This window comes from Drosophila tropicalis, unplaced genomic scaffold (assembly GCF_018151085.1).
Source record: "Drosophila tropicalis isolate 14030-0801.00 unplaced genomic scaffold, ASM1815108v1 contig_158, whole genome shotgun sequence".
NCBI lineage: Eukaryota > Metazoa > Arthropoda > Insecta > Diptera > Drosophilidae > Drosophila > Drosophila tropicalis.
Window position 1 is genome coordinate 1,040,674 of NW_027172602.1, and position 21,407 is coordinate 1,062,080.

A 21,407-nucleotide genomic window follows, 5' to 3' on the forward strand; every position below is an offset into this window, starting at 1 on the left:
ACAGTTTTAGAAGGCGTCTACGAATTGTACATACATACATACATACATACATACATACATGCATTTGTATGTATGTATGTATGAATGTTTGTTTGTTTAGCAAATACGCATTAAATGAACAGTTATATTTTAATAGAGATGGCAAGTGGAAAATTGTTTGGTTAGCGATGGTAATGCATTCGCTCGGATTGAAGCTCTCTTATCAGCCAAACGAATGGCAGAAGCAGAACGATTGCAATTGTAATTGCAATTGGCCGTCATTGGCAGTCACTTTGCGTCGATCGTTCGCGGAGTTTGTTTTGGGTTTTCTTCTTTTTTTTTGTGAAGGTGATTTCGGCTGGACGGACCGGATTAAAAAATTAATATTATGGGCGACAAATGTGCTTTCTGTACCATCTGTTCGGAACGCTACCAGGCAGAGGATATTATTCATGCTACAACCTGTGGCCATGCCTTTCACGAGGAATGTCTTAAACGATGGCGAGAGGAGTAAGATAACCCCAACTGAATGAGAGAACTACTGATCAAAAAATACTGATACGCTGTCTGTTTTCTTTTTAGGTCAACTACTTGCCCTATTTGCCGCAGACAAGTCGCTCAGTATTTTCAGCTCTATTTAGACTTTGATGATTTCTCATCCCCCGATCAAAGTCAAGGTCAGACATCAGCAATCTCCCCTAGTGATTCGTCTTCAAATAGCAACAGAAACACCACCAACAACAACAGCAGCAGCAGCGCTTGTAATGGGAATAAGCCAGACGAGGGTGGCAGCGATGGAGCCAACAGGGAATTTGAGAATCTGTTATACGAGACGGGAATATATCGTGAGGAGCTCGATTATCTGAATCAGCGTATTAGTACTTTGATGTCGATAAATTCGGACCTAGAACACATCCTGCGTTTGCAGTCCGAGGAATCTGAATCAGAATAATCTCAAAAGGAAGGGATAATAATAACTGGGCTATACACATATTAAATATATGTACATACATACATACATATATTTTAAATAGTTACATTTGTACATCACAAAAATATTTGTGGATAAGTTAAGTTTTTCATATATACATACATACATATATATAAAAACAAGGAGAAATTAAATTAAACGGCCCCATTGAGGCATTACACAGAGTTCTCTTACACAAAGTAAATTTAATAATTCTTAATTTAAAGACCGGAATAACTTCCAACATGCCGAATTTTATAACCTTTCACCTTTTGTAACAATCTGCCCTATACAACCGACCAAGGGGTTTTTCATTTAAGATGGTTACGTACTCTAAAGTTTGCCTCCGAAACACATACATACATACATATTTATGTATGTACATACATACATACACACAGTTCCTAGTATGTATGTATGTATGTACATATATTGTGAAGACCATGAGAAAATTAGAGAAGTATTTGTAACTTAGATAAAAAAAACGATTCAAATACTTTCCTGAAAACTTCCTTATCAAGATTTTTGGCTATCGAACTCTTGGCATTTTTTTTTGTTTTGGTTAGGATTTGTCGGCTTTAATATTTGTAAGGTAATTTGCTTTCTTTTACATCAGTGGCAAAGTATACACTTTTTGCCAAATAAGCGATAAGCAGTCGATATGTAATCTTTAAAGAGCTAAGGTTCTACCGTCTTATTATTATTATACATAAACCGTATATACATACCTTTCTTGGTTTTTAAATACGTTTGTACATAAGTAGACCATTTGTAAGAACCAAGATATTATCAGGACTAATGGGTGATTCAAAATAACTTTTCTGCCTGAAGAAGATTTCTGTTTGTTATAAAGCGAAGAAATTATATTTAAGCAGACTGATAACTTACCATGAGATCTACTTATGTATATCATAACATATGTACATATTTCTTTTTTATCAACAACATAATTACATATTGCGATCGAAAGCGCATTCATGTCTGCATTACCAACTTCTCTCTAAAGAGTAAGTGAACATTCAAATTGTTGCAGTAGCGCGCCATTCTAATTGCTGGCCACCCCCGCTGTCAGCTGCGTTTCACGTAGTGTGACCGTAGGTGGCTATCTTGCGGATACTCTGCATTGCGAATTTCCAAACAGACAACTCTGTGTGAATGGCCAACTACCGCGTCTCTTTGTATCCGATTCAGAATTACAAAATAGCAAAATTGAATTGCAGTGCACTTAATAATTGCACTGTGCATCTGTCTGTGTGCGAGTGTGTGTTGTGTCTGATAACAAGATAATTAACCGGCACCATTTGATCTGGAGATCCGCTATAAATCGCTCTTTTCCCATTCTCTCGCTCCGGCTGGGGATTGCAGAGTAAGTTTACATCGCATTTACATTTTATTCAATAGAATTTGAATGTAAATGGCTAAATATTGTTTTGCATCTTGTATTGGCATTGTTGCTTTATTTTGTAGTACCTATTATCATTGATTTCGTTGTAATGTTTGTTGTTTGGTTTTTGCTTCGACGCCGTCGATTATTATTTGGAACGGGAAATGAGGCTGAGGTCGAAGCCGGGGGGTGGAATGGGGTAAAGCGTCTCAATAATTGCAATAACAATTTCATTTGCATCAGTGGCAGTGAGGGAGAGAGAAAGAGACACAGTTACCCAGCAGACAAAGATAAATGCGCGCTATGGTGGAAATGAACTAAATAAATGCCGTTGATCGACCAAGAAAAATGCTAAAAATAAACTATCGTGGCAAATGAGATATTTATTTACGAAAAGAATATTCAAAAACGCGTTTAAAACTAGTTAAAAAAAAAAAGAATTTGAAAATTTGACAAAAACAACAACGAGAAATCAGCACACTAAAAGATACTTTTATCACAACTGGTCACACTGTATTCTATATTTGGTGAATCAGTGAAGAGCAATCCCTGTGAGTCACTGTGATATTTGCAACGAAATGTATCTATAGATCTTAGCTAAAAAAAAAAAAAAAAAACATTAGTAATAAATGCTTCTGTTTTGGTTTTCTTCTTTTTTTTTTTTTTTGTTTCTTCTCTATATGTTACCCATTATCTATGTTTTATTATAAATGCCTAGTGGGAAGATACAATTATATCATCTGTTCGTTGGAAATGGGGAAAAATTTCAAAGTATTCTGTGCATCTTTTGCCTAGAATTTATTAAAATTCTTATTTAAATTTTTACTTAAAGTGCTTAGCAGATGGAATTGTAATTCTTAAGATTTTTTTATAATTAAATCTTTTAAACTGTGACTTGATGCACTGTGCCCAGTCACATCATTTGGGGGTGGAGGCATCTCCATTGCGTGGTGAATTGCAAGCCTGTGCAAGTGTGGTGAGCTTGGTCTTTGTTGAGAAAAAAATATGTCGACGCGAAAAAGATTTTATTAGTCAGAAAGTCTGGCATTCTTTTGTGTTTACTGGAGAAAGAGCAAAGAAAAAGCGAATAAGAATCTAAAGAAAGCCAAATTGAGAGGCAGGTGAAGATTAAAGATTATGTAAATGCAGCAAGTGCAACAGTAGCGAATAACAAACAACTCGAGCTCTGACCTAGAGTAAGCGACGATTGGTTGCTCTTGGACAACCACAACGGCAACGGGCCCAAAGGCAGGGGAGAGAGGCGCGAAGCAGACACGGTGGTGGCGTTGGCGTTTGGCGACGATACAAATACAAAGTGAAACAAGGGGAAAGTCAGCGTCAGCAGCAACAGCAACAAACCAGATATAAACACGCACACTAATCTTTGATTGGAATTAGAACAAGATTAAAATCGAAAGAAAAAACGGAGACCAGAACCATTAACAACGAAGCGCAGGGAGAAGACAAAATTTAGCTAAATATGGATAATTGCGACCAGGACGCTGGTTTTCGTCTGGGACACATCAAGGAGGAGGTCAAACCAGATATATCACAGCTCAACGACAGCAACAATAGCAGCTTCTCGCCAAAGGCGGAGAGTCCGGGTCCATTTGGTCTTCAAAGCATGACCATGGTCCATGTGCTACCCAATGAGAATCAAATGGTGGCGCAGGCGCCCAATGCATCGGCCTCGGCAGCCACACCGCAACAATATCCGCCGAATCATCCATTGAGCGGCTCAAAGCATTTATGCTCCATTTGCGGCGATCGAGCCAGTGGCAAGCACTATGGTGTCTATAGTTGCGAAGGCTGTAAAGGCTTCTTCAAGCGCACAGTGCGCAAGGATCTCACATATGCCTGCCGCGAGAATCGTAATTGCATCATTGACAAGAGGCAGCGGAATCGTTGCCAATACTGCCGCTATCAGAAATGTTTATCGTGTGGCATGAAGCGGGAGGCTGTGCAGGAGGAACGCCAACGTGGAGCCAGAGCCTCAGCCGGACGGCCTGCCCCACCAAATGCTGGTAGCGGGGGCGGCGGTGGAGGAGGAGGAGGTGGCGGTTCAGCAGGCGTGGGTGGCGGTGGTCAGGATGAGTTTATGCCAACCAGTGTGTCCCGCGACTTTAACATCGAACGTCTGTTGGAGGCCGAACAGCGGGCAGAGAACCAGAGCGGCGATCGTGCTTTGTCCTTTCTGCGAGTGGGTCCGAATTCCACGGTTCAGCCGGAGTACAAGGGCGCCGTATCCGCCCTATGTCAGGTGGTTAACAAACAGCTCTACCAGATGGTCGAGTATGCTCGTCTTATGCCGCACTTTGCCCAGTTACCATTGGACGATCAGGTCATCCTGCTGAAGGCCGCGTGGAATGAACTGCTCATAGCCAATGTGGCCTGGTGCAGCATTGGATCCGTGGACGATGTATCCTCTGGCATGGGCCATGACAGCGCCTTTGAGCGGCGTTCGCCGGTATTACAGCCGCAGCAACTCTTTTTGAATCAAAGTTTTTCGTATCATCGTAACAGCGCCATCAAAGCTGGCGTCTCTACGATCTTCGATCGCATCCTGTCTGAGCTGAGTGTAAAAATGAAACGCCTAAATCTGGATCGTCGCGAGCTGACCTGCCTGAAGGCCATTATCCTCTACAATCCTGATATACGTGGCATCAAAAATCGCGCTGAAATTGAGATGTGTAGGGAGAAGGTCTACGCCTGTCTAGACGAACACTGCCGCCAGGAGCATCCCGGCGATGATGGACGATTTGCCCAGCTGCTGTTGCGCCTGCCCGCCTTGCGCTCGATTAGTCTGAAATGTCTGGATCACCTGTTCTTCTTCCGCATCATCAGCGATCGACCGCTGGAGGATCTCTTTATCGAGCAACTGGAGTCGCAGCCACCGCCAGGCCTGACCCTGACTCTAAACCCCGAATGAGGGGCCCAGGAGTCGAATTCTTCTGATTGATTGTGATTGAGTTTGTTTTGCATTTCTCTGACTCCCTTGCCCACTATTTGACTCCCTCCCTTCTTCGCCCCCATTTCTCACACCTTTAGCTATCACCCACTTTGTACTATTACTCTAAATACGTGTATGTAATTGTTTATTATTATTATTAATTTTTTTTTTTTTAAATATCGATCTAGAAAATGTGTTTTCCTTAAGATATGATGGATGGATGCCTCCTCAACGTTTATTCTTAAGTAAACGAAAAACAAAAACAAAAAAGTCAAAAAAAAAAAAAAAATTAGAAGAAGAAACAAACTTTGGCATACCGAAGTTTATATACTCTTGCAGTTTTACTCCGTTTGAAATCTCAAAATCATAGAAGCCTCTCGTTTACTTTTCTTGATACAACATAGTTTTGGTAATCTCAAACCAAAATCGAAACGAATTTGAACTTAAACTTTTATTTTGTATGTAGTCCGATCCGAATAATATATAGTATAATGCATATAAGAAAGTTCAATTAAAATAGTTTTGAAAAACTGTTCAATATTTTCTGCAAGAGTATAATGTAGATGAAAATCCCAAGAAAAAAAACAAAAATAATACGAATTGATATTGAATATAGTTATGATCCATGTACAGCCAGACAAACGAACAGACAGACAGACGGACGAATGTACGGACAGGTATGGCATATGAATACTTTATGTATATACATATATATATATACAAATATATACATGTGTATGTGTGCAACATATATACATTTACATAAACCAATTGTAATTATTTTTTATTAAAATAATTGTACCCCCAAAAGTTATAAATATGAAATATATATAAATATATAAAAAAAAAACCATATATATATATACAAACGAGAATCTCGAGCAGTTTGATTTTGAATTCAGTTAGCTATCAAGATAAATTAATTCCCCTTGAATATACACGCTTGGATAAATATATCTACACTCAAAGAAAAACCTTCAAAAGATATACATATATGTACATATGTAGGCCATCTACAGAGACACTTGATGACAACAAGAAAATTTTGCATTTTAATTTACTTACATTTGAAGAAAATATTGGGGTAATAAACATTTTTGTGTACTTTAAAGTAGCATAAAGTACATAATTTGCCTGTACTAACGCTAAATCTCAAAGAACATTATCATCATTCAATTTTCGAAACGCCCAATACTGTCCTTATATTATCTGGAGCTATATGTATTTGCAGAATCCCTATGAAATTTCACATACTAAAATTTAAAAAAAAAGTCTCTAAAACTAACTAAAAAGGCCAAATTGTCCACCGAAATGCTTATGAGAGTGAAAAGGGTACAACAAGTATACGCCACCATGCCGCGGATACTTGTTATTATTTCTTATATGTATTTGTTTTCTTAAAACAAAAGTACTTAATAGAGAGACTTTTGTTTGGAATTGCATCAACTTTTTGGTATTTATCTTTAAGAAAAGCCCTTAAAACAATGCACTTGATTTTGAGTTCGTTAAGAAATTATCATTTAGGGAAGTACTTAATTACTTTGATTTTTCTTCTTGTGTAGCTTCTGCATGAAATATGTGCATATATGTATGTATGTATATATGTAGATATATCATTCATATATGTACATATATATTTATATAGATGGCAAATGTAGTCGAAATCTCCTTGGGTCTACACAAAGTTTGTTTCAATTTTTATTAAATTTATAGTTTTTCCTTTTGCTCTACAACTAACATACATACATATTTAAAAAAAATATATATCAATGTATATATTGTATTAACGCACAAAACTTAACTATAAATAGAATTTGTTTTTGAAAAAAAAGAAAACAAAAACAAAAAATGAACAAAAAATTGCCGCTGACGACGCACATTATGATCCAAAAATAAACTATTTATTTGCTCTACAATGAACGAAAGGACAGACAGACAGACGGACGGACGGACGGGCGTTCGGTGGGTTTGGTTGATCGCAGAAGCTGGCATATCCCTTTTGGAAAAAAATTGCGTTCAGGACATGAAGGCTCACGATCTTGGGATTCCTGTAGACACACGCAAACATTTCCTTTTTACATATTGTGGGGGAGTATCTACACACACACATACGCACACACACACACATGTACATACATTTTGTATGTACTAAATATAGTATTTATGGGTTTTAGCTAATCGCTTTAGCTTTCCAAAATATTTAATAATTTGCATAAATATTCCTCAAACAGACACCAAACGCGCTACAAAATGTACATAATTGCGTACGTATTCAAAATATTTGAAATGAAAAATGTTTCGCACGGAAAAACCATGAAAGCTTGCCAATAAAAATCATGTGTTGCCATTCCCCACCCCCAATCCCTGCCGCCTAGCCATCCTATTTCTTTTTTATTTTATTTGCGTGTGTTTGTATGTATTGAAAAAGAGTTTCCGAAGCGAAATTAACAATTTGCTATTTTCGTAGTTATGCGGGGGCGACGACGACTAGCGGCGACTGACAGATCGTACCGATCGTAGCCGCTGACAGACAAATAGACAGACACAACTCAGGGGCCAACAAGTTGTTGTCATACAGGGTGATCACCATCACCACCACCACAAACTCCCCTATCACGCACAGCTCTCTGCCAAAAAAACAAAAATTAAAAGTTGTTGCATCTTTTCACCGCCAAAAAGCAAAAAAGCAGAAAAAAAATAAAAACAACAAACTTCGCGAATTGCACACACGCACACTTGCATGCCGCATGATCGGGAGAAGACTCCTCTTTTGCTTCTTCTGTGTGAAAGGTACACACACACACACACACACAGCATTTACACATATAAGCAGTGTGTGTGTGTGTGTGCGTATGCGTGTACATTCAGTCAGTCAGTCAGTCACCACGAACAATCGCTTGTTGGCCAAATTCATATGCTACTCGTACTTTCTTCTTGCGCCACCCACTCCCACAGCTTCTTCTTCTTCTCCTCCGGCTACGTGTATGATTTTGTCCGCTTGTGTGTGCATGTGTTTTCGTGGGGGCCTTCTTCGGGCCGAGACGATCGCCCGCCCGAGCCCCAATTCATTCGGACTGCCGTCTGCTGGGTCTGCTGCTGCTGCTGGCTGGCTGGCTGGCTGCTGCAGCACAGTTTTTCTTCTTTCTTCTGGCGGCTGCCACTTCTCTGCCTGCCTCTGTGTGTATCTGTGTGCGTGTATCTGTGTGTGTCTCGCGGTCGCATTCATTGTATTCGACGATATTCAGTTTTTTTTTGCTGGCGCGACATCAGTTTTGAGTTGGCTATCAACGCGAGCGGGTCTTTTCTCTTCGCCAGCGACAAACGTAGATATTCCTCCAATTGTTGTTTAATATAATATATATATACACACACACAAATATATATATCTATATTTATATATATACATATATAAATATATTGTTGTTGTTTTTGTTTGGTTTTTTTTTTCGATATTTTTTTTATTTTTTTCGTATACAACATCTTTTTTTTTGTTGTTTTTTTTTTGTACTCGTTCAAAAAAATAAAAAAAAAAATATAAAAAAACATATATATATATAATATATATTAAAAATACATACATATATCAAGAAAAAAAATATATAAAAATAAGCTTTTCAACGAACGATTTACGAATACGTATTCAGACCTGTGTGCATGTATGTGCGTGTGTGTGTGTGTGTGTGTGTGCGATGGTTGTATAAATATATATAGATACATATATATATATATATATTTTAATATTATATATGTATTTGTATATGAAAAATGTGTTAAAAAAATAAAGAGCCAAATGCAAAGGAAAAAGCCAAAGCCAAAGAACAAGAAGAACCAACTGAAAACCCACCGAACACAATCCCACTCATCATACATAACCGATCTGTTTCGATTTGACTAGTGAATCAGAAACACAACATCGGAAACGATATCCGTATTCGTGATATATTGTCGTCGTGGTGGTTGTAGTGGTGGGTTATTATTAAATATAAAAAAGACAAAGTTTTAAAACGTAATGAATTTATTCCAAAATATGAATTAGACAGACAATCCCAAGAATTTTTCTTTGAAAACCTCCATCCTTCCCTTTCTCTTACTCTGCCCCCCCATTCACACCATCCACTGTCCGTCTAGCACCCCGCCTGCACCCCCTTTCCATCTCTTTGGCGTTGACGTTGACGCCGAAAATAAAAATTTTCAAAACATACTATTTTTAAAACGGATACGATACGAAAAACAGCGATTCAATTAAGAAAGAAAGAACCAAAAAGCACAAGAATACAAAAAAAAAACAGCACAAATAATTAAACAGCAAATTAAAGTGTTATACAACAATTTTGAAATCAAATTTTTGGGGCAAAATTTACCACAAAGATTACAAAAATCAAAACTAAATGCGGGATTGTTAAGAAGAGCATTTGAGATACGTATTTACCTGCACCCACCTGTCGTAGGACTTCCGTTTTTCACCCCTTTTCTATACTCTTTTTACCGCTCTTCTCTCTCTCCCTCTCTCTCTCTGGTAAACTCTCCGTTCATTGCTTTCTCTCCCTCTCTCTCTCTCTCTCTGATTTTCTTTACTGGCATTTCTTTGCTCTTGGCTAAAGCTTTCAGGACTTTTCCAATATCTTGAATAATTTATAAATCTTCAAAAGAATCAAACGAACACACACACACAAACACACACACACACCGGCACAGATGTGTTAAATCAGAGTCTAATTTCTGAAATCTAAATCTAAATCACAAATAAAAATCGAATACTTCGAATCTAATAAACAAAAGTGTGTGTGAATCCAGCAGTGTGAACTGGATCATCAAGCAACAAGGGAACAGCAGCAGCAGCAGCAGAAGAAGAAGAAGAAGCAGCAGCATCATCATCTATCGTGAAGAGCAGCAGCATCATTAGAAGCAGCAGCAGCAGCAGCAAATAGCAAAACATTAGCACATCCCAAATCCAACCCAAATACCAGCCACAAAATGATGATGGAGAACGGTCTCTCCATGGAGTATGGCGATGGCTATATGGAACAGGAAGAGGAATGGGAGCGTGAGGGATTGCTCGATCCTGCGTGGGAGAAGCAACAGAAGAAGGTGAGTCCTTACATCTGTTTAAATCGTCTAATATCTATATAACTAAATACATATAGCAACAGTTCCAACTATAGACAGATATAATATATATACAAATATATATGCAGAGATATATATGTATATATGCTGATTCTATATTTTTCGATTATGTTTCAATATTTGTGTGAACAGCAGCAACAGCAGAAAAAAAAGCTCAGCGCCCCATTTTAAAAATAGAATTCTTTTTTTCATTTTCATGGTTCTTATACGAAATGTTTGAAATATGTTGTACGAAAATAGTTGTTGTTCCTACACAGAGAGAAATAAATAGAACACAAATATATCATTTTTAACTCGTGATATATAGATACATATATACTACATACATATATCTATGTATATATATCTGTCAAAGCAAAATATTATTATTCTAATGCCGTTTCCGATTGACAAATATAGGAGCGAGTTTAGATAGTTAGGCATATATGTAAGTTGGCCAAGTTAAATGTTTCCCCAATTGTTTTCCAACATTGTCTGTTTCATCATCATCATCATCTATGTCATCATTTCATTTATCATTCATAGATATAAAGAATATTTCATTGGCTTACTTGTTTCTCATTTGGTAAAATTGGGAACAGGGACACTCCCACTGCCATTCAACCATTCTTTATCCCTCCCAGCCCCTTCTTCCAGCCATCTAGCTGAAGGTCATATCTACTCATAGTGTTGCCATTCAATTATGTTTCTGTTGTTATTTCAATCTATCTATCTAACTATTGACTTCTCAACCCCAACACCCCCGCCAACATCATCATTATCATCATGAATGTCTCAGTTTTACCTATTTGTTTGTTTGTTTGATTGTTTGTTTGGTTAAAATAAAGCGGAAACGGTTGTCGTTAGTCAGTTAGTTAGTTGGTTGGTTGGTAGTAGTTGAATGGTTTGTTATATAGTAGTTGCCACTGTTAGTGGCAAGAGATAGCTGAAACATATAAATTGACAGTTATCTATCTACCTATACATGCATGTCTGTATATCTGTGACATGGCAAATTGGTTGGCAAAATGTATACATACATACATACATACATATATGTTCTTTGTTTTGTGTCCCCGGTAGTTAATTAATGTTGTTTACTCCCCTCGCTCGCTCGCTCACTCACTCACTCACTCACCTTTCCTCACCTCTATGTACACTGTTTCTTTTATCCATAAAGCAATTTTTGTTTGTGTTTTATTGAGGATGGTTTTTTTTTTTTTTTGGTTTTGTTTTGCCAAAAAGTAACCTAGAAGATCTGACATTCACATAGATACATATAGCTACACACACACACACACAATCTAGATATATGCAAGTGTGTGTGTGTCTCCTCTTTTCAATATTCTATATAAAAATATAATTTCTAAAAATTGCTGACACAAAAATTTGGTGCAAGGCTAATGTTTTTGACACGATGCCTCAGCAGAAGCAGCAGAATCAGCAGGTAGATGGGTAGGCGGACGGGACGACGCTATTGACAATTAAAAATAGTCAGGCCAAAACGGAGAACAACTGCAATTTACACCATGAGTGTATTCAAATGAATGTTTTGAGTCATTCCGTCAACGAATGATATATATCTACAAGTTTTCTTTTAATGATAATGTTAATAATCAATGAACATTTTCATCAATTCACTAGTATCCACTATATTCATTCATAATGAACGTTAGTTAATTAAGTAACAATGAGCAAATTTATTTACCTAAGATATGATCCTTTTGAAAGTCATGATTTGTTGTGGGTTGAAAGTCAGTGGCGGGGGGTAAGAGATATGATGTTGAAATAAGTAAATTTTGAAAGGCTTGAAAATTGAGATTCTAAAGTGAGAATTGCATTTTAAGGACATTTTTTGTTTCTTTTTTTAAATTGTACCCCCTGCGAATCCGCCACTGGTCTTAGTACGCCCCCACAAATACACACACACACAGACATACACATTATTTCCTATTAGACATTGCAAATGACACGAAAACGCTCCTGGCCAAAGATCAAGCAAGAAAGAAAAGAAAAAGGCGGACAGATCAAAAAATTGTGAATATTTTTTTGATTTTTTGTTGTTGTTTTTTCTAATGTCTTGAGCTTGACATGGTCGAACTGTATACACACACACACACAGCTAGTCTGTCTGTGGATATGTAGGTATACATATACATATGTATATCTGCATATATAGATTTCGTAATAGTGAATTACCAAACAGAATTCGTCATTAGTTGAAACGCGTAAAAGTTGTTTTCTGTTTACATTGATCGAATTTTTAGCAGGCGGCGGGTGTATAAATGAGTGATGAGGAGTGAAAGGAGTGGGAGGGGTAGGTGGATGGTGGATGACTGGGTAATGAATGTTTTTGAATGGTTAGAGGGATGCGGCAGGTGTATATATGTATGTGGGTGTAGACAATCGGACATTAGTAGCCCTATAAACATTTTGTTATTGTAAATTATTTGCTCTCTCTCTCTCTCCATCTTTCCCTCTCACCTCTTTGTGCGGGTGAGTGTGCAAGTATGATTCAAAAGATGCGTCATACACCACCCCCTCCCCTCCTCCCACTAATGTGAGTGTTAATGAATGAGGATAACTTTCGGATGAGCCTCCGAACAGAGAGCGTTACCAGCAGCAGCAGCAGCAGCATCATCTCATCTTATCTCATCTCATCTCATCTCTCCCACTGATCCCATTCAATCGGCCTCAACTAAACTGATTGGCGCCTGCGTATCTTTCCTTAGATGTGCGAATGAGTCCATGGTATGGGGCCGCTCAAATTACATTCGGCTAAAAATGGGTGTGCGAGAGCGAGTGCGTCGCACCAACAAGAACCAAAAAAACGAAACAAAAAAGAAAGGAAAGCTTTCCGCCAAAAAGCTTCCCGGTCATATCGAAAATAGAGAAGCAACAAATAAATTTTGGTTTTATTTTCTTATTTTTTTTTTTTTTTTTGGCGCGTGCGCATTGACTTCATCGACGGATTGCCCAATCGTCTTGGCCAAAAAAAAAAAAAAAAAAAAACAAATCATGATCATAGATCAGGCTAGGCTAGGCTAGGCTAGGCGTAAGCCCAGACCCAGACTAGGCGGGCATATGCTGGCCTGGTCAGATCAGGCCACTGCCTGATAACGGTAATTGAGCCGAGCATTGGCTCTTTAACTATGTATAAAAAAAAAACGAGTTGCTAGCGCAGGAATGCTGCAGTCTGCAGAGTGTGAGTGAGAGAGGGAGAGAGAGAGAGCGCGGCAGGGTCGTATCTGTTGTGTGGGATGGGGGGCCAAAGAGAGACTGTGATAGAGAGAGGCAAGCCTTAACGGAAAAGTATGTGCTGTGTATGTGTTAGGGAGAGAGTAGAGAGAGAGTCAGTTGACTAGCGGTAAGCCTCGATGACTTGTTTGACAACGCACACACAGAGCAGCTTCCTCCGCCTGCGCATCTCCTTCACATACAACTTCAATCTGTGGTCGGTCGATGGTGACTCTGACTCCCTGGCTGCTGCTTGGCCTAGTTCCACACGTTATTGTTTGAGTGGGTAATGAATGTGTAATCTGTCCCCATAGCAGCGCCCGTTTTGATCGTTACGTTACGTAGATGTTGTTGCCTCTCTCTATGTGTGTTTGTGTGTGTGTGTGTGTGTGGACCGATTTGCATTAACAGTTGCATTTCTTGTTCTCTCTCTCTTTCAAATCTTTTTCTTGGACTTTTCCTCTCTCCCTCTCACAGTCAATTCAAGTTTTCCGCTTCTAACTTTACCCACTCCATTCTATTCCATTCCATCTCATCCAACTGACATTCAACTGCATCTGTTGCTGCATCCGTCTGTCCCATTGTCTCACGCACGTAACTGTAAGCTAATGGCCAATAAAGTTGAGCTTGTTCCATTTTCTCTCCTCATCAGTTCAGCTTTAGCTGACTAACTTCAGTTAGTTTTTCCCAGGTTTTGACAAATGGATTGATGATCGTCTCCTCCACTCATCTTTCCCTCTTCTCTTGATTATAGCGGTGATCCATTGTCATGCATATGGAGAGAATGTTGCATATTTGTCACATCATACCATACGTAGTAGATGCATCCAAAACCCTTCCTTTCTCTTCCGTTTCTCTTCTTCAATTCTATTCTATTCTATTCATTCAAAGTCTAAGCTTTCCTTTTCAATATACACTTATCAATCGGTCCCCATTTTTTTGTTTTGTAAGTCCCCAATTTGTATTTGCATATTTCGACCTCCTGCTAGCTGTTGCAGCTGTAGTGGGCGGGCAAGATTTTTGTATACATACATATGTGTGTGTGTGTGTGTGTGTGTATGTATGGGCGTGGTGGTAGTATCATCATAATGCCATAACAATATCCAGCTGTGAGCTCTGAGTTGTGAGATCTCTGACCAAGCAATAACAATATAAAGCTGTAAATTTACAAGCACCAAGACGAGACATTGCATTTGCCAGAGATGATGGCTTAAATCGTTATGAGTATAGAATGGTGGTAGAATCGTGGGGAGGGGGCGACCGCTGGGTCTTGTCGACCAAACGTAGACTACTCAAAAATAATGAAGTGTGTGCAAAAAAACTGGTTTATATAAACTTAATATATATATATATATATATATATACATAATATGTATATGTATATTGACTTTTCTTGTTTTCTCTTTGTTCTTTTACTGTTGCTGTTGTTGTTGTTGCTGCTGCTGCTGCTGTCTGTCCCCATTCGGTGCAAAATAACTGCAACTGTCAGCCTCAGTTGCAGCGTCAACAACAACAACAACAACCTAATGATCCCAAAGAGGGGTATGAGAGAGGAAAGTAAAGCCTGGCTATGGTCCAGATAGAGCAATCGAGACGTTGTTGCTGCTGCCACCGAGTTGTGCCCTAAATGGTTCTTCAATGACGCTGTGAGGTGGGCACATCCACAGGCGAAAAGACACGCGATCAGCTGGTTTTGAATTGAATTGAATAAACCTTTTGCTTTTAATTTCACAAGATTAATATTCTTTCTCGCAATTTTGTTGCACCTCAAATCGTAGTCCGATATCGCGTTAAATACTAATTAATTCAAATCGTTTTTTATTACAGACATTTACCGCATGGTGTAACAGTCATTTACGTAAAGCTGGCACCGCCATCGATAACATCGAAGAGGACTTCCGCAATGGCCTCAAACTGATGCTGCTGCTGGAGGTGATCTCTGGCGAGACACTACCCAAGCCCGATCGTGGCAAGATGCGTTTCCATAAAATTGCCAATGTTAACAAGGCACTGGACTTTATTGCCTCCAAGGGTGTGCATCTGGTATCGATTGGTGCCGAGGAAATTGTCGATGGCAATCTAAAGATGACGCTGGGTATGATCTGGACCATTATCTTGCGTTTCGCCATACAGGATATCTCTGTGGAGGAGATGACTGCCAAGGAGGGTCTATTGCTATGGTGCCAGCGCAAGACAGCTCCCTATAAGAATGTCAATGTACAGAACTTCCATCTGTCCTTCAAGGTAAAGTTATCCCTTCAGTGGTTCATCTTATTGCTCGCCGGGTATTGATTTTTGGATGTCTCATCGCCTTAACTATAGGACGGTCTGGCCTTCTGTGCTCTTATCCATCGCCATCGTCCAGATTTGATTGATTATGCCAAGCTTTCCAAAGACAATCCATTGGAGAATCTGAACACTGCCTTTGATGTTGCTGAGAAATACCTTGATATTCCAAGGATGTTGGATCCCGATGGTAAGTTCTTTCAACCGCCGCGGCCCCCTCCCCCCGTTAACCACATTATTGCAATGCGGTTTATTTTAAGGATTTTTTTTTTTTTTTTTTTTTTTGTTGTTAAGTTAGTTTTAATCGATTTATGTATAATGCTCATACTTGACTTCTTCTTCACTTGCAATTGTAAAACATTATGGTAAACAACAACAACAAACGCAGATTTAATCAACACTCCGAAACCGGATGAACGTGCCATCATGACGTACGTCTCCTGCTACTATCATGCCTTCCAGGGAGCCCAACAGGTTGGAAATGTGACGCATGTACCCGAACCCACAAGACAATACACCTACGTCCCGAATAATTACAATGTGACTAAACTTCACAATGATACACTTAAATATATAGTTATATATATACATATACATTTATATATATGTATTCCATTTTTTTATTGTTCTATAAGTATACAAAAAATGTTGCAGTATTTTGTTTGTTTTTTTTGGAAAACGTGCAGCGAACGCAATTGCCCCCCAAAAAGCTTCAAAATGTGCTTCCATATATACATTCTTCATATACATACATATATACATACATATATATACTGTTATTTTGCATATGTGCATATTGTTTGTTCTGTGACCTTGCACCCCAAAAACCCCCTCGCTCTGCATTGTCGTCGTCGTCGTTGTCGTCGTCGTTGCTGCTGCCCGCTGCTGACTAATCCCGCCATATGAATGTGAATAAAAAAGGAGATCATCATGATGATGATGATGATGACGATGCTGAAGCTTTGGCTCATTCCGAAGAGTGACCTTAGAAAGCTTTCGTGTATCATCTTGTGGTCCGTTATGCATGCTCCGAATTAATGCCAAGGCTATTGTGTGATCCATCCAACAAATATTAACTATGCGTCTTTGAGATAAGCTCCACTCAAACTCTAATATATAGGCATGACTTATATTAAGCATACATACTAACCAGCCTCCTCCTATTAAGATCGAATCCAGATCAATAATTTGTTATTGTATAATGTGACCTAATTGATATGATATGATGCCCTGTTTTATTTTGTAATTTTTATTGAAAACTAACCAAGAAAAATAATACAATTCTGTGTTTTGTTGCTTTCTTTCTCTCTCTTTTGCTCGCTCGCTCGCTCTCACTCTCTCTCTCTCTCTCTCTCTCTGTATATCCCGTGAATGCGCTGTGCTCCAACAAATAAACGCCAAAATTAACAACAACCACAACTACAACTACAAACAATACAAAAATTGATCTCCCGTGTCGATAAACAATCAATCAATTACCACAATGTGATCATATATATATATATATTATATATATATACAGATTTGCAGAATACTGCTTTACCTGATGAACGTGCAGTCATGACCTATGTATCGTCGTATTATCACTGTTTCAGTGGCGCCCAAAAGGTCTGTTATACACACACTCTCTCTCTCTCTTACACACACACATACACACACCCACCCACCCAACAAAACAATCCTTCTTACCTGGAAGCCCTTTTATCCTTATCAAGAATAGGCCATACTCTTTCTGTATCTTTGCAAAAACATTTATCTAGTCGTGGCCGACACTTGATTTGATCTGAACTGACTCGTTTTTCAAATTTTGCAAGGATATATGTATAAAGTTTGGCACTACACTACACTATACTGCACTACACTATGCTACACTATGCTACACTAAAATAAAACCCTAATCTATACATACGTATGTATGTATAGAGAGCACTTGCAAAGCACTAATCCTTGAGAGCTTGACTAATCTGCTGATTTGCTGCTAGCCAAATGCTTGCCTTGGATTGGCTTCTTTGTTTGTAGCTCCTGATCCTGCTCCTTTCCATTCCGTTTCGCTCCATTCCTATTTTTCCTACTATTTCCGCATCCGTTCCGTTCCGTTATGTTGTTTCCTGTTCGTCTTGTTGAATTTTTATTATTCCTTTAACCAAATCTGAGTTGATCCACCGCACACATGCTCATACTCAGAAAGGTTGACCCACTTGAAGCATTTTTAATTGACCTATTTCCCCCCCCTTTCCATACCAAACAAAATTTTGACAGGCGGAAACAGCAGCCAACCGCATCTGCAAGGTGCTCAAGGTTAACCAGGAGAATGAACGTCTCATGGAGGAGTACGAACGTTTGGCCAGTGATGTAAGTACCAAATGACCAAAATGGTTCAATTTGAATTTGTATTCATGTCAGAGTGTTTTGTTGTTCTAGTTGCTGGAATGGATTCGCCGCACCATGCCGTGGTTGAACTCCCGCCAGGCCGATAACTCGCTCGCCGGTGTGCAAAAGAAACTCGAGGAGTATCGCACGTACCGTCGCAAGCACAAGCCACCACGTGTTGAGCAGAAAGCAAAACTCGAAACTAATTTCAACACCCTGCAGACCAAGCTGCGTCTGTCCAACCGTCCAGCCTACTTGCCCACCGAAGGCAAGACTGTCTCTGACATCTCGAATTCATGGAAGGGTCTCGAATTGGCCGAGAAGGCTTTCGAGGAGTGGCTATTGGCCGAGACAATGCGCCTGGAGCGTCTGGAGCATTTGGCCCAGAAGTTCAAGCACAAGGTGAGAGTGAATGATACGAAAGAGAATCTCTTAGTGAACAGATCATTAACAACTTTAACTCCTGCTTATTTCAGGCTGATGCTCATGAGGACTGGACACGCGGCAAGGAGGAGATGCTGCAGTCCCAGGACTTCCGTCAATGCAAGCTCAACGAGCTGAAGGCATTGAAAAAGAAGCACGAAGCCTTTGAGTCTGATCTTGCTGCCCATCAGGATCGCGTCGAACAGATTGCCGCCATTGCCCAGGAGCTGAAGTAAGTTGACTTTTTAAAAAAGAGAGAGAATGAGAAATGTCATAATAAGATTGCGAACTAATTTATCCCATGCTTGCACGGGCAAACATCCCGATCGTGAACAACTTACGTACGGCAAAGTGTGAGGTTAGGTTGTATCATAAGATCTATCATTAAGATTCATATCCATGGATCATGCTTGATACTCGCCACTTTACATTACTCCTCCACTTCTTCTCTCATTACCATTACCTTCTCAACATCATAAATTTTGTGTTTGTATCCGTGTGTGTGTGTGTCCATTCTAAACGAATCCTTTGCCTTCTTTTGATTTGTTTAGCACCCTGGAATACCATGACTGTGTCTCGGTAAATGCTCGTTGCCAGCGCATCTGCGATCAATGGGATCGCTTGGGTGCCCTCACGCAGCGCCGTCGCACCGCCTTGGATGAGGCCGAGCGCATTCTGGAGAAGATCGACATCTTGCATTTGGAGTTCGCCAAGCGTGCAGCTCCATTCAACAACTGGCTTGATGGCACACGCGAGGATCTGGTTGACATGTTCATTGTCCACACCATGGAGGAAATCCAGGGACTGATCCAAGCCCATGACCAGTTCAAGGCAACACTCGGCGAGGCCGACAAGGAGTTCAACCTAATTGTGAATCTAGTGCGCGAGGTAGAGTCGATTGTGAAGCAGCACCAGATTCCCGGCGGCTTGGAGAACCCTTACACCACTTTGACCGCCAACGACATGACACGAAAGTGGTCTGATGTGCGTCAGCTGGTGCCCCAGCGCGATCAGACACTGGCCAACGAGCTGCGCAAGCAGCAAAATAACGAAATGCTGCGCCGCCAGTTTGCCGAGAAGGCCAACGTGGTGGGTCCCTGGATTGAACGCCAGATGGATGCGGTGACAGCGATAGGCATGGGATTGCAGGGATCGCTGGAGGATCAATTGCACCGCCTCAAGGAATACGAGCAGGCCGTGTATGCGTATAAGCCCAACATTGAGGAGCTGGAGAAGATCCATCAAGCCGTCCAAGAGTCGATGATCTTCGAGAACCGTTATACCAACTATACCATGGAGACGCTACGCGTCGGCTGGGAACAGTTGCTCACATCAATCAATCGTAACATCAACGAGGTGGAGAACCAGATTTTGACACGCGACTCCAAGGGCATTAGCCAGGAACAGTTGAACGAGTTCCGCTCTAGCTTCAATCACTTCGACAAGAATCGCACTGGTCGCCTTACGCCCGAGGAGTTCAAGTCCTGCCTCGTCTCGCTGGGCTATTCGATCGGCAAGGACCGCCAGGGCGACATGGACTTCCAGCGCATCTTGGCTGTTGTCGATCCCAACAACACAGGTTACGTGCACTTTGACGCCTTCCTCGACTTTATGACCCGCGAGAGCACCGACACGGATACTGCCGAACAAGTCATCGATTCATTCAGAATTCTGGCAGCCGACAAGGTAAATTTTCCCTCACTCAAAAAGAGCTTAACTAAGTCCATCTCATTAATTTTTACTGTGTTTTGTAGCCATACATTTTGCCCGACGAACTGCGCCGCGAATTGCCACCAGATCAGGCTGAATACTGCATCCAGCGTATGCCCCCATACAAGGGACCCAATGGTGTGCCCGGTGCCCTGGACTACATGTCCTTTAGCACAGCTCTCTATGGCGAAACCGATTTGTAAGCCCGCCCAGAGCCCGAGCCCCCCAAGCACCAGCCCCATTCAAGCCCCTAGCCCGAGGATGTGGATGAGGATGAGCCCAAGGCCGAGCACCGATCCCCCCCAACTCAGCTCAGCAGCCGCAGTAGCCAGATCATAAATTATAAAATGATAAACTTTAATAATAATAATATTTAATAAACATAGTTTTATTATTACCTACACTCGTAACGCTCGTAACGGTAACTTCACAAGAATTTCAGAGAGAGGCAGAGAGAGAGAGAGAGAGAGAAAGAGAGTATGATGAGAAAAAGAAAGAATATTTGTAATATTTTTTGCAGATTATATAGTAGTATCTCGATGTATGCAGCTATCTATCTATATTTGTATATATATAAACATACATATATAAAAATACATTTCTATATGTATTGATATATGTATATGTATGTATATATATACATATATAACAAAGATTATATATACATATATTTTTATGCAGAACCGATTGTTAAACTGGATACAAAACTGAAACTGAAACTGAAACTGAAAGAATGAGAAAACAAATCAAAAATGCATATCGAATATACAAAATCCAAAAACAACAAACACACACACATGATCATTAAATTAAAAAACAACAACACAAAAACAAAACACAAAAGAACATTATTTTTTGAAATTGATGTCAATAAAAAAAACCAAACAAAACAACAAGTTTGAACACAAAACATAATATTGACAAAATAAGGAATTGTTTTATAAAAACGTTAATTTTAGATAGACAGCCTCCATCCACCCCACATGAAAGAG

The 21,407-nt window shown here is 39.7% G+C and overlaps 3 protein-coding genes across 10 annotated transcripts; all 3 read left to right on the forward strand.

Moving 5' to 3' along the window:
- The first annotated feature begins 201 nt into the window (after positions 1-201).
- On the forward strand, positions 202-1,134 carry LOC137586889 (E3 ubiquitin-protein ligase RNF128). Its single transcript, XM_068303079.1, has 2 exons — positions 202-489; positions 562-1,134. The coding sequence occupies exons 1-2, from the start codon at positions 368-370 to the stop codon at positions 929-931; spliced, it is 492 nt and encodes a 163-aa protein (XP_068159180.1). The 5' UTR covers positions 202-367; the 3' UTR covers positions 932-1,134.
- Positions 1,135-2,113: 979 nt separating this feature from the next.
- On the forward strand, positions 2,114-20,818 carry Actn (alpha actinin). Of its 8 annotated transcripts, none has more exons than XM_068298892.1 (10): positions 2,114-2,315; positions 10,078-10,371; positions 15,454-15,870; positions 15,949-16,102; positions 16,301-16,452; positions 18,172-18,264; positions 18,334-18,684; positions 18,759-18,937; positions 19,257-20,391; positions 20,460-20,818. In XM_068298892.1, the coding sequence occupies exons 2-10, from the start codon at positions 10,258-10,260 to the stop codon at positions 20,616-20,618; spliced, it is 2,754 nt and encodes a 917-aa protein (XP_068154993.1). In that variant the 5' UTR covers positions 2,114-2,315; positions 10,078-10,257; the 3' UTR covers positions 20,619-20,818. The 8 variants fall into 8 exon arrangements, with proteins under 8 accessions (XP_068154993.1, XP_068155002.1, XP_068154985.1 ...); XM_068298901.1 differs by lacking the exon at positions 2,114-2,315 and adding an exon at positions 8,520-8,606 and having other exon boundaries at positions 10,063-10,371; XM_068298884.1 differs by lacking the exon at positions 2,114-2,315 and adding an exon at positions 8,540-8,606.
- Positions 3,258-6,158, forward strand: usp (ultraspiracle). Its single transcript, XM_068301609.1, has one exon. The coding sequence runs from the start codon at positions 3,814-3,816 to the stop codon at positions 5,260-5,262; it is 1,449 nt and encodes a 482-aa protein (XP_068157710.1). The 5' UTR covers positions 3,258-3,813; the 3' UTR covers positions 5,263-6,158.
- Positions 20,819-21,407: the final 589 nt, after the last annotated feature.